Source organism: Perognathus longimembris, chromosome 21, assembly GCF_023159225.1.
Source record: "Perognathus longimembris pacificus isolate PPM17 chromosome 21, ASM2315922v1, whole genome shotgun sequence".
Classification (NCBI taxonomy): Eukaryota; Metazoa; Chordata; class Mammalia; order Rodentia; family Heteromyidae; genus Perognathus; species Perognathus longimembris.
In genome coordinates, this window is record NC_063181.1 from 33,593,786 (window position 1) to 33,606,965 (window position 13,180).

At 45.2% G+C, this 13,180-nt stretch overlaps 2 protein-coding genes across 2 annotated transcripts in view; one reads left to right on the plus strand and one right to left on the minus strand.

Moving 5' to 3' along the window:
* The window catches only part of Bag4 (BAG cochaperone 4), a 28,991-nt gene extending 27,457 nt beyond the window's left edge, over positions 1–1,534 (minus strand). Inside the window, exon 1 of the mRNA XM_048330286.1 lies at positions 1,048–1,534. Coding sequence (XP_048186243.1) covers positions 1,048–1,320 — 273 coding nt within the window. The 5' untranslated portion in view covers positions 1,321–1,534. The remainder of the gene's footprint in view (positions 1–1,047) is intronic.
* Positions 1,535–1,658: 124 nt separating this feature from the next.
* The window catches only part of Lsm1 (LSM1 homolog, mRNA degradation associated), a 47,482-nt gene continuing 35,960 nt past the window's right edge, over positions 1,659–13,180 (plus strand). Inside the window, exons 1-3 of the mRNA XM_048330293.1 lie at positions 1,659–1,888; positions 6,925–6,993; positions 10,273–10,388. Of these exons, the coding sequence (XP_048186250.1) occupies positions 1,843–1,888; positions 6,925–6,993; positions 10,273–10,388 (231 nt within the window). The 5' untranslated portion in view covers positions 1,659–1,842. The remainder of the gene's footprint in view (positions 1,889–6,924; positions 6,994–10,272; positions 10,389–13,180) is intronic.

Sequence of the window (13,180 nt, forward strand, 5' to 3'; positions counted from 1 at the left end):
ATTTACCTTGAGGCTGTGAAGCTTAATGAACAATCCAGGTAAACGGGTTTGATTCTCCACGAACTATATGTTAGGTTTTTAAAGTAGGTAGCCGGTAAAGGAGAACGCCACGCGGTATTCAAGCAGGACAGAAAAGTTTATTCTGCTGACCGGTTCCCAAGCTCAAGGTGCACTGGGGGGGGAGGGGAGGGCAAGAGGGAGTCACCCCCGGGGGATGCCATATGTAGGGCAGGGATGGAGAGGGGTATGCGGGTTACCCGGGTAACTGGGTGGAGATTTAACCTGGTGGGGGCATCTGCATGTAGCCCTCCGGGAGAGGACCTTTCATTTTCACTATCCAGGTAAAGGTGCCGAAACACTTTGTGGTTCTCCATAAACAATCCAGGTAAAGGGTGCTGTACCACCTCATTTGTGATCCCCGTCCCCAAGTCTCTAGGAGCAAAGCGCTGAATGCCCAGATCCCTCCCCCTCGTTCAAGCTCTTTCTCTGCAGGAAAGAGCCACCCCTAGCCACGCAGGAAAAATAGTTAAAGCTGTAGCAGAGAGCTGTCACTCCGTCCAGACATCGCTTCCGGAAAAGAGAGCGCTAACTTCCTACTAAGCTTAAAAAGTCAGCAGGGGTGGGGGGAGTCCATGCAGGGGAGAGTCAGCGCGGGGGGAGGAGTCAGTGCGGGGTGGGGGAGTCAGTGCAGGCGGGGGTCAGCGCAGGGGGGAGGAGTCAGTGCGGGGTGGGGGAGTCAGTGCAGGCGGGGGTCAGCACAGGGGGGAGTCAGTGCGGGGGGGGGGTGTCAGGGCAGGATCGCTTTTCTCTTCTTTTCTTTGCTCGTGGTAAGAGGCACGCTTGATGTAGCCGAAGCCGACACGGAGGGGCAGGGGGAACGCCAGCCGGCCGGCCCGACCCGCTCTCACCTGCATTTCCCGTCTCCGCCTCCCCGTCGCCCCCTACCACCAAGGAAAACAAACAGGAAGCCCTGGAGGTGGCCCCCTCTTCCCCGGCGCACGCCGCGACCGGTCCTCCGTAACCCCCGCTGGGCCGCGCCGAGCTCACCTGGTGGCTCCCCGCGGCTCGGCCGGGCTCCGGCCAGCCGCCTCCCGGAGGGTAGTAGCAGTCACCGCCTCCGCCGTCCCCGGGCCAGGTGGTCTCGGCCGGGCCGCCCCCGCGCACCCGCCAGGAAAGGGGAGGCTGAGGAGGTTCGGGGCGAAGAGGAGGATATAAGGGCGGCGGAAGGTGCACCGGCACATCTCCGCCCCCGGGCCCGTAGTAGCGGCCGTAGGAAGGACCGTCACTGGGGCCGTAGCCCGAGCGCCTCAGGGCCGACATGGGCTCTCCTGCCCCGAAGCCCTTCCCGCCCCCCACGGCCGGCCCATTGCGCAGGCGCCAGCGGGAGGGCGGGACTGACGAGCCGCGGAGGGCTGGGACGCAGCAGTCAATCCCAGGGAGGTCCCGCCCCTTGGCAAAGGGGCGTTGAGCGACGGCTTCGGAAGAAGGAAAGCGAGCAGAGCCGCTACGCTCCTTAAACGGTAAGGCGCACTTTCCTGCAGTCCATCCCGTTTAATTCCTCTCCCCACTTAACGAGGATGGAGGAAGGAAACGGTGCCACCGGATCGCACGATTGTCCCGCCTCTTCCGGAGTCCGGGCACGTGGGACCGGAAGTGGGTGGGTAATATGAAGTGGCTTCCGGCAAGCCCCGGCGGCCGAAAGCCGGGGCAAACTTGTGGGTTGGGGGTCGCGAGGTTCGCGTCCTCGTCGCCGCTCGGCGACCGCTGCCGTCAGCGGTGGGGAAGAGCTGTCGGAAGTGCCGGCCCACGCCGCTGCCCGTCGCAACTGCACCTCAGCTCACCATGAACTACATGCCCGGCACCGCCAGCCTCATCGAGGACATAGACAGTGAGTAGCTGGCCTCCGGCTTGCGGCGCTTCCCGGCGGGCGGGCGATAGGTAGGCTTCGACCTCGGTTCGGATGCTCCGCGTCGACCCCTCTCCCCAGCCGCGGGACCCACAGCTTGCCCACCCCGAGCCTGCCCCGCGGGACGGGCGAGCCCCGAGCCGCCGAGTCCGTCCTGGCCCGAGGCCCGCGCGGCGCCCCTCGGGTCGCGGCTTCCCACCTGCAGTACTGGATTAAGTCCCAGGCTGTTTACCGGTGGGTGGATGGAATACTCTCGGGAGTCACGGCGGCGGGAGGGGGAAGCAATGAGAAGACCGCAGCAGTTAGATGTAATTAGTCAACTTAGATCTTCTGCTGCGTGGCCGTTTGCTCGTTAATAGGTTTTGGTCGTAAAAAAAAAAAAAACCACTGCCTCATGTTGTACTGACTTTTCCAGAAAGCTAAATCAATTAAAACATTTTCTTTTAGACAATGTTCTTAAGTTTTTACTAAGAATGCTTCCCGTATTCCTAGTTGCTAATCAGAGAAACAAAGAGTTCGGCCCCGTATAAAAGCAAAGAGAATTGTCCTTTATTTATGCCAAATTCTTATCATTGAATTTGGAGCCATACAGAGATTCATTAGCACAGCCTCTGCTCCGAGGAATCTAGGCAAAATCGTGAAGCATTCCGTATTGCTTTTTAATTCTTATCTATGCACGATTCTTCCAGGTACATTTCTTACTGTTTTTAATCCCATGATCTGCCTTATTAACTTGAAACTGGTGCAAAATGGTTTACAGGGTTTCAGACAAGTTACAACAGACTATAGTTACTGTGTTTGTATGCAAATGACAGTCTATTATCATTATACAGTCTATTGTCATTGTATGGTTATTTGAGCTTTTTTTTAACCTAAATTACTTGTTTTATTATTGAAGGCAAATCTAGTGGAAATTGGAGCAAATACATTGGACTTTATCTTCATATATATGTATACATACATACACACAAGTAACATATAGAAAGCTATATGTAAGCCAGGCATCAGTGGCTCATACCTGTAATCCTAGCTACTCAGAAGGGTGAGATTTGAGGGTCATGATTTGAGGTCACCCATGACAGAAAAACTCTAAGAGATTCTATCTCCAGTGACCAGCAAAAATGCTGGACTGGAGGTATGGCTCAAGTGGTAGAGCACCAGACATGATCAAGAAGAAAGCTGAGCAAAAGGACAAGGCCCTGAGTTCAAGCCCTGACACACACACACCCCTCCCCCCGCCCCCCCCCCTAAATATGCTGGTGGCTCACACCTGTAATCCTAGCTACTCAGGATCTGAGGATGGTGATTCAAAGCCACCTGGGATACTCTACTCTCCAATTAACCACCAGAAAATTGAAGTGGCATGTGGGATAGAGCGCTACCTTTGCGCAAAAAAAACGCAAGGATAGCCCCCCCCCCCCCCCAGTTCAGGCCCCAGGACTGACAAAAATAAAAATGTAAAGGTGTAATGAAATAATCTATTTTGACATCTTGAGGATGCCCTATGCCCTCACCTCTTTATTTATTTTTTATTTATTTTTATTTTTTTTTGCCAGTCCTGGGCCTTGGACTCAGGGCCTGAGCACTGTCCCTGGCTTCTTTTTGCTCAAGGCTAGCACTCTGCCACTTGAGCCACAGCGCCACTTCTGGCCATTTTCTGTATATGTGGTGCTGGGGAATCGAACCCAGGGCCTCATGTATATGAGGCAAGCACTCTTGCCACTAGGCCATATCCCCAGCCCCGCCCCTCACCTCTATATATACATACATATATATACACATAATTATATAGCTTTGTAACTTTCCATATATATACATATATAATTTTTGTTCTCAAGTCCTCTACCCCATACTTTTTTCTTTCTTTTCTTTTTTTTTTTTTTTGCCAGTCCTAGGGCTTGAACTCTGGGTCTGGACCCTGTCTTTTTGCTTGAGGCCAGTGCTCTACCACTTGAGCCACAGCGCCACTTCTAGCTGTTTTGAGTAGTTTATTGGCTGACTTCAAACCGTGATCCTCAGATTATAGCCTCCTGAGCAGCTAGGATTACAGGTGCAAGCCCACCAGTGCCTGGCTCCCATACTTCTTTTAAATTCCAAGCCCCCTCCATTACTGGAAAAGTTTGAAACCATTTGACATTCATCCTTCACTTCCCCATCTTTTCACACACACACACAAACACACACACACTTCCTCTGTCTTGCTGTATTTTCACCCATCTTCTCACTTAGGGGGGTATTCTTCCCTTTTTGTTATCCTTAAATGGAAACTTCTATTATAATTTTTTTCTGTCATGTTTTCTGTTCCCTTCTCCCCATCCTTCCCTTCACGTATATTATTTTGTCTGTCATCTCAAGTATTTTTTCAGTTCTTTTCTCATTGAACTCCCATCTTCTTATGTATATTCTTGAGTCTCACCTCTTATTTTCTCTCTTCTTTGTGCTCCTCCTGGGACTTGAACTCATGTCTTGGGCACTGCCCCTTAGCTTTTTCACTCAAGATTGGCACTCAACACTGGAGCCACAGCTTCACTCTCATTCCATTTTGACTCCATTTCTGACCACCTATTGTAGACTGCCTTCTGTTACCCCATGCAATCTAAATTATGCTGCCACCACACTACTAAAGCTGCTTTTTTTTTTTTTGTATGTATGGTTTGTTTTGTTTTGTTTTGTTTTTTGCCAGTCCTGGGGTTTGGGACTGAGGGCCTGAGCACTTTCCCTGGCTTCTTTCTGCTCAAGGCTAGCACTCTACCACTTGAGCCATAGCGCCACTTCTGGCTTTTTCTATATATGTGGTGCTGAGGAATCAAACCCAGGGCTTCATGTATACAAGGCAAGCACTTTACCACTATGCCATATTCCCAGCCTAAAGCTGCTTTCTTAAATCACAGTGTCAAGGCACTCTGACTTCTTTTCTGTGCAGCAAATGTGTTGTTTCACTTGGGCTTTTAATTCTGTTCTCTTGGTTCTAACTGGTTCTTGCTGTTTACCTTTTTGTGTCTTGCTGTTCTCTCAATTAGGTAGTCTGAGGCAAATGTCCTCCTTCATTCTCTTAAATCTTTAGGGGACTTACTAGATGAACTTCAAACTTCTCTTGCTTTCAGCTAGATCAGTTTTTGTGTTTTTTAATTCATTTTATAATTTAGAAATCAAATCCAAATTGAGCCTACCTCCCAGTACTTTCCTGAGTTTAACTCCTTTCCCTCCCCTCCCCTCTCTTTTTAGCCAGACATAGGAATATGGCCATTTTCCCCCTCCTACCTAATTTGCAGATTTTCCTTTCCCATGCAGCTTTCCAGTTGCAACTTTCCCACAGGTCATAATTATTTCCTCAAATACCTCCTCCACATAGATATCTATATGAGCTCATATAATTTGGATTTGTTTACTTATACTGCTCAGTTACAGTTCACAGAAGACTATTAATTCCTTCAGTGCAGAATCACTGCCCCTCAATTATACATCTAGACAGTAGTTTTTGCATAGCTGAAATTTTGTTGGCTTTTCTAATACCTGGCTTATTTTCACCTTTCAATGTCTTCAGCTGGAAGATTATTTTGTTCTTTCCTATTTGTTGTTCGATTACACTTATACAATAGGTAGCTTTCTTATTTTCTCCCACAGTGGATATGAATTTGTAAGGTGAATGATCTTCAGGAACCATAACAGTATATAGCTCTCAATAAAGTATTGAATTTAGCTCCAGGTTTCTATCAAGTCCCCTTAAATGAGGCAAGTTTTTTTTTTCTTATATTGATGCAATGGATTGAACCCAGAGCCCATGGGTTGCTAAATTTAGGCTCTGTGTGAGTTATACCTCTAGCTCCTAATGCATTATTTTTATTTAAAACTTCCCTTGTCATTCACCATGGACCAGAGGTCAGGCAGGCAGAGTCATAGATGGAAGATCCTTTGGCAGCCTGTGCACCCCTCCCTTCTCTCCCATACTTGACAGACTTGAATTCAGATCTGTGTGGAGCACAGTCACAGGTATTACCACTGAGCTGTACTTCCTCATGGAATGAGAAAGGAGTCCTCCAAGAATCTAAAGAGCTATGGTTGAGTGGCACAGACAGACAGGTTGGGAGGACCTGGGTGGAAAACTTGAATGGGGCAAGACATATTAAAATGTAGGTGATCAGGGGCTGGGAATGTGGCTTAGTGGTAAGAGTGCTTGCTTAGTATTCATGAAGCCCTGGCTTCAATTCCTCAGTACCACATAAACAGAAAAAGCCAGAAGTGGTGCTGTGGCTCAGGTTGCTGAGTGCTAACATTGAGCAAAAGAAGCTCTAGGGACTGCTCAGGCCCTGAGTTCAAGTCCCAGGACTGGCAGAAAAAAAAATGTGGATGATCAGGAGGTGGAACTGTGTGGCTGCAGTGGTGGAGTGTCAGACTTAATCAAAGAAGCTAAGGACAGCACCTAGGTACTGAGTTCAAGCCCCAATGTTGGCACACACACACAAAAATGGAGGTGATCAGACAGGACAGGGACTATGGGGGCACAAAATCCGTTCATCAAAGGCTGTGTAATGGCCCCTGGAAGGACAAGAGAGACCTGTGAAAGTGAGAACTAGCAACCCAACTGGAGGGCCACAAATGAAAATAGAGGGCCCAGGGAGTCGAGTGCCTTGACAAGGTGATGATGGACAGATTTGTAAACAAATGTGTCTCTAGAAAAAGAAAGTTGAGAGAAAATACTCCTAGGATTAAAATGGTAAAAAAATATTTCAATATACACATGTATACATGTGTCTGACAGAGAGAGGGTTGAAGTGTTATACTTCAGGCTCCGGTGCCAGTCATGGCAACACTACTCTGATTCTTTGACCTCTGAGCTTCTCATCTAAATCCCTGGCTTCCCTGGTCTCCCCTTCCCCCATTTTTTCAGTGAACTCTATCCTAATACATTGGAAGGGGAAGTGATATAGCTTAAATTGCCACTAACAGTTTTCATTGTTAGTCTATAAACTCACTGAAGATGACAGCTTTCATTTTAAATATCTTTTTCTTCTCCCCAGAAAAGCACTTGGTCCTGCTTCGAGATGGAAGGACACTTATAGGATTTTTAAGAAGCATTGATCAGTTTGGTATGTATTAACTATGAAAATATTTAATTGGATAGTAAGAGCCATCCATTGCATATTTTGTTATTTCATTTTGAGAGAGAGAGAGAGAGTGTGTGTGTGTGTGTGTGTGTGTGTGTGTGTGTGTGTGTGTGTGTGTGTGTGTCTGTGTCTGTCTGTGTCTTTCTGTCTCAGTCATGGGGCTTGAACCCGGGGCCTGGGCACTCTGTTCCTGAGCTCTTTTGCTCAAGGATAATGCTGTACCACTTTAAGCCACAGCTCTATTTCTGGTTTACTGGTAGTTAATTGGAGATGAGAGTCTGAAGGACTTTCCTGCCCAGGCTGGCTTTGAACCAGGATCCTCAGATCTCAGCCTCTTGAGTAGCTAGGATTATAGGCATGAGCTACCAGCTTCTGGCTTTATTTTGAAATTTATTTATATGCATTTGTCCCATGTAGTATAATGGATCTGTTTGAGTAAGTCATTTTTTTCTAAATTTTGATTAGATTATTCAAAAGCTTGTGCATTTTGTTTGTTTGGTTTTGTTTTTTTGCCAGTCCTGGGGCTTGAACTCAGGGCCTGAGCACTGTCCCTGGCTTCTTTTTTTTTTTTTTGGCCAGTCCTGGGCCTTGGACTCCGGGCCTGAGCACTGTCCCTGGCTTCTTCCCGCATCCCCAGCCCCCCTGGCTTCTTTTTGCTCAAGGCTAGCACTCTACCACTTGAGCCACAGCGCCACTTCCGGCTTTTTCTATATATGTGGTGCTAAAGAATTGAACCCAGTGCTTCATGTGTACAAGACGAGCACTTTACCACTAGGCCATATTCCCAGCAAAAGCTTGTGTATTTTATAAGATCCTGTTTCTAAAACTGGTTTATACTACAGCATTTGGATTCTTTAGTTTCCCATTAGAGGGAGCCAAATGCTAGGAAGTAAAGCTATGGCTCAAGTTATAGAGCACTACTGTTGAGCAAAAGCAGCTCAGGGATAGCACCCAGGCCCTGAGTTCAAGCCCCAGGACTGGCATAAACTGAGTCTACTGAAAAGGCTGCTCATTTATGCATTGGCTTACTTGAGATTGCTCTTCAAAGCACTGCCTACACTGAAGGTGTAATCCCTTTCTTCCAGTAAAAACTGGGAAGGTATTTCCTGAAACTTTTTAGGGGACATTAAGGTCAAGTTTTGTAGAGGAATAGATCAGACTTGCAAGTTTCAATCTTTGTTTTTAGTCTTCATCTTTGTAAAGTAAGAGAGGTTTTCCTTCTTTTACCAGGAACTGCTAAATTCACCTCAACATTTGTTGGTCATGAGGAAATTAAAACAAAATTGAAACTTGAGGCTTACAAAAAAGATACAAGCTGCATGTATTGGCTTATACTTATAATCCTAAATACTTGGGAGGCCGAGATGAGGAAGATTGTGGCTTGAGACCAGTTCAGGCAAAACATTCACAAGACCACTCATCAAAACAGTAGCTCAGTGCAGTGGTATGTGCCAGTTATCCCAAGGTAAATGGGAGGCTAAGACTGGAAGGTTGCAGTTCCAGGCCAATTGCAGGAAAAAAAGAAAGTGTAAAACTCCATCTTAGTAAAAAAGAAGCCGGGGAGGTGGGGGGGACTGGGAATGTGGCTTAGTGGTAGAGTGCTTGCCTACCATGCAGGAAGCCCTGAGTTCAATTCCTCAGCACCACATAAACAGAAAAAGCTGAAAGTGACACTGTGGCTCAAGTGGTATAATGCTAGCCTTGAGCAAAAAAAGCCAGGGACAGTGCTCAGGCCCTGAGTTCAAGCCCCAAAACTGGTAATAAATAAATAAATAAGAAATAAGAAGCTGGGCATGGTGGTACATACCTGTTGTCTCAGCTATAGCAGGAAGCATAAAATAACATCATGGTCCATTCTAAGGCCCTGAGATAAAAAAAAATTAGATCTTCTCTCAAAAAAATCAGTGTAGAAAATGGCTATAAGCATGGCTTAGTGGTGGAGTACTTGACTAGAAAGTTCAAGACTCAAGAGTTCAAACCCCAGTATGTCCAAACAAAAGACTAGTTATAGCTGGGCACTGGCGGCTGTAATCCTAACTACTCAAGAAGCTGAGATCTGAGGAGTGCAGTTGGAATCCAGCCCACACAGGAAAACCTGTGAGACTCTTCTCTCCAGTTAACCACAAAAGAAGTACAAAGTAGAGCTATGGCTCAAGTGGTAGAGTGCTAATCTTGAGAAAGAAAAAATTAAAAAAGCAAAGGCTGAGTGCTCACCTATATTCCTAGCCACTCAGGAAGCTGAGAAATAAAGATCACAGTTTGAAGCCAGCCCAGGCAGAAAAGTCTCCATGATACTCTTATCTCCCATTAACTATCAGAAAACTGGAAGAGAACCTGTGGCTCAAAGTGGTGGAGCACTAGCATTAAGCAAAAGAGCTCAGGAGCAGTACCCACACCCTGAATTCAAGCCCCATTACCACAAGGAAAAAAAAAAGTAGAACTAGTTGAAAGAAGAAAATTATTTGTAATAGACTGATGTGATGTTACAAATTTTCAGTCAGACTCACCAGAGTACCTTGAGGGATGACTAGTGAATATTGAGCTTGTTCTCAGGTTATTGGGTTATCTAACAAGATTAAAAATAGGTTCCATCGGCTGGGAATATTGCCTAGAGGTAGAGTGTTTGCCTCGCATACATGAAGCCCTGGGTTCTATTCCTCAGAACAACATACACAGAAAAAGCCAGAATGACGCTGTGGCTTAAGTGGTAGAGTGCTAGCTTTGCACAGAAAGAAGCCAGGGACAGTGCTCAGGCCCTGAGTGCAAGCCCCTGCACTGGCAAAAAAAAGGTTCCTTTTGCATCATAATCCAAGCATAATTGCTTTGTGTTAAATGAAACCTAAGTACTAAAAGAGCTTAACCTTCAGTAAGGCATCCTGTACTCGTATCCACACAATAAAAGAAAACTGTTTCTTCCCAAAAACCAAAGTTTTAATCTCAGTGATTATTTAGGTTCAAGTTTTCCAAGCTCCTGTTTATATTTTCTGATAGTTATGATGGTAGCTACTAACCAATAAAGGAATTTGCTTTCATCCTTATCATGGATTACTATAACATAACCACAGATACTCCGTTTAAGTCTCCTAAGTGGTAGGTATATCCTACACAGTAAAATTGAAGTTTTAGTTTTTCCCATAATTAGAAAGTTTGGAGATCATGTTTAGCTAAAAATTTTCTACTCAAAATAACCAAATTCTTGAGTTATGCATTTTACTTGGTAAATGAACTAAATACTTGTTTTTCTTCTCTATACACTTATAGCTAACTTAGTGCTACATCAGACTGTGGAGCGTATTCATGTGGGCAAAAAATACGGTGATATTCCTCGAGGGATTTTTGTGGTGAGAGGAGAAAATGTGGTCCTACTAGGCGAAATAGTAAGTAAAAACTGTTAAACTTCTATTGTTCTTTGATGTTTGTGCTAGTTGGGTGTTTTTTTGTCTTCTCAAGAGAGAGAAATATTAGCTGAGTGATGATGTGATGATGGTACACACCTATAATCCTATATACTCAGGAGGCTGAGAATCAAAGGATCTCAGTTTAAAGCCACCTAGTACAGATAAATCCTAGAGATTCTTTTTTTTTTTTGCCACTCCTGGGCCTTGAACTCAGGGCCCGAGCACTGTCCCTGGCTTCCTTTTGCTCAAGGCTACCACTCTGCCACTTGAGCCACAGTGCCACTTCTGGCCATTTTTCATATATGTGCTGCTTGGGAATTGAACCCAGGGCTTCATGTATATGAGGCAAACTCTCTTGCCACTAGACCATATTCCCAGCTCCCCTAGAGATTCTTTTTTTTTTTTTTTTTTTGCCAGTCCTGGGGCTTGGACTCAGGGCCTGAGCACTGTCTCTGGCTTCTTTTTGCTCAAGGCTAGCACTCTGCCACTTGAGCCACAGCGCCACTTCTGGCCGTTTTCTGTGATGCTGGGGAACTGAACCCAGGGCTTCATGTATACAAGGCAAGCACTCTTTTTTTTTTTTTTTTTAATTTTTTTATTATTTTTTTTTAATTATTTATTTATTTTTTTATTATTAATTAAGCAAAAAAAAATTTTTTTACAAGGTGTTGTGCAACGAGGGTACAGTTACATAGTAGGGCAGTGTGTACATTTCTTGTGATATCTTACAACCTGTTTTTCCATCCCTTGTCTAGGTCAGGTAGACCCATATGCAATTTACAATGTATCAAGCACATATACAGTGTTCACAGACTTGGTCTCTACTGTCTCTCCTTCTCCCTTTGTTAACAGTCATATATCAGGGAGATCATGCCCCTTTGTTTTCTGTGTTCTAGGCTTGTCTCGCTCAACATTATTTGTTCGAGTTCTGACCATTTCCCTGCGAATAACAATATTTCACCATTCCTAATCGCTATGTAGTATTCCATTGTGTATAAGTACCATATTTTTTGGATCCATTCATCTGTGGAGGGGCATCTGGGTTGTTTCCAAATTTTGGCTATTGTGAATTGAAGGCAAGCACTCTTGCCACTAGGCCATATCCCTAGCCCCTAGAGATTCTTACCTGTATTGATTCATATCTCCAATTAACCAGCAAAAAGTTAGAAGTATAGGTAAGACTCAAGTGATAAAGCACCAGTCTTGAGTGGAAAAGCTAAGCTAGAGTGTGAGTCTGACTTCAAGCCCCAGTACTAGTGCCAAAAAAGAAGTGAGAAGAAAAATATTTTCCACATTTTATCCAGCTCTGGCAGGTACCCACTGAATAAGAAAAGAAAGCTATAGTTACAGAGGGAAGCTACGGAGCTTAATTTTGGCAATTTGATCTTACTAGTAAAATCTCGTTGGTTTTATCTGATGTAAAAGATAATGTTCTACACAAATATATTCATTTATGTAGCATTTGCATTATCTATTGCAGAAAGTTGAAAATCTTGATTTGTGTATGCTGATTTATAAAACTATGATTTAGGGCTAGTATGGCTCAGTAGAGCATTTGTATCATGTATGTAATTCCCAGGCTTTAATCCCTATACTACAAGTATGATTTACATATGTTGCAATTTTTTTTTTTTTTTTTTTTTTTTTTTGGCCAGTCCTGGGCCTTGGACTCAGGGCCTGAGCACTGTCCCTGGCTTCTTCCCGCTCAAGGCTAGCACTCTGCCACTTGAGCCACAGCGCCGCTTCTGGCCGTTTTCTGTATATGTGGTGCTGGGGAATCGAACCTAGGGCCTCGTGTATCCGAGGCAGGCACTCTTGCCACTAGGCTATATCCCCAGCCCATGTTGCAATATTTTGAAGGCATTTAAATCCATTAATTATAAGCAGTTTGTCGTATCATAAAGGTAATCAGAAGTATTTGAGGGAAAGAAACATTTCATATACATTTCATTGTTCAGATTTTTTTGTGTAAGGAGAGAAAAGGAATGGCTTACTCTTTAGCTGGTGGCTCAGGCCTGTAATCCTAGCTATTCAGGAGACTGAGAGCTGAAGATCATGTTTTGAAGCCAGCCCAGTCTGTGAGACTCTCTAGCATTACAAGCCTGAGCCACTAGCTCCTGGCTCAGATGTGGTTTGTTTGTTTGTTTTTTAATCTGTCTTGTTTAAACTTTTGATCAAACCCTGATGCTTTCCATTATTAAGTTCTCCAGGAAATTGAAACCCCCTGTGAAAGAAGTTGAAATTAAGGTTGAGGCCATGGTGTAGATTTTCTGCCAGCCATGTATGAGACCCCTGGGTTTGATCCCACCATTGAAAGCAAAGGGGGACTAGGGATATGGCCTAGTGGTAGAGTGTTTGCCTTGTATACATGAAGCCCTGGGTCCAATTCCTCAGCACCACATATATAGAAAATGGCCAGAAATGGCACTGTAGCTCCAGTGGCCGAGTGCTAGCCTTGAGCAAAAAAAAGAAGCCAAGGACAGTGCTCAGGCCCTGAGTTCAAGGCCCAGGATTGGAAAAAAAAAAAAAAAAAAGCAAAGGGGACATAGGGGGCAGGCCCTAGTGGCTCACACCTGTTATGCTAGCTACTCAGAAGGCTGTAATCTGAGAATCCGTTTGAAGGCAGACAAGTCCTTGAGAGTCTTGCCTCCAGTTAACCAGCACAAAGCTGGAACTGGAAGTGTAACTCAAGTGGTAGAGTGCCAGTTTTAAGCAGGAAAAGCCAAGTGAGAGTACAAGGCCCTAAGTTCAAGCCCTAGTACTGCACAAAG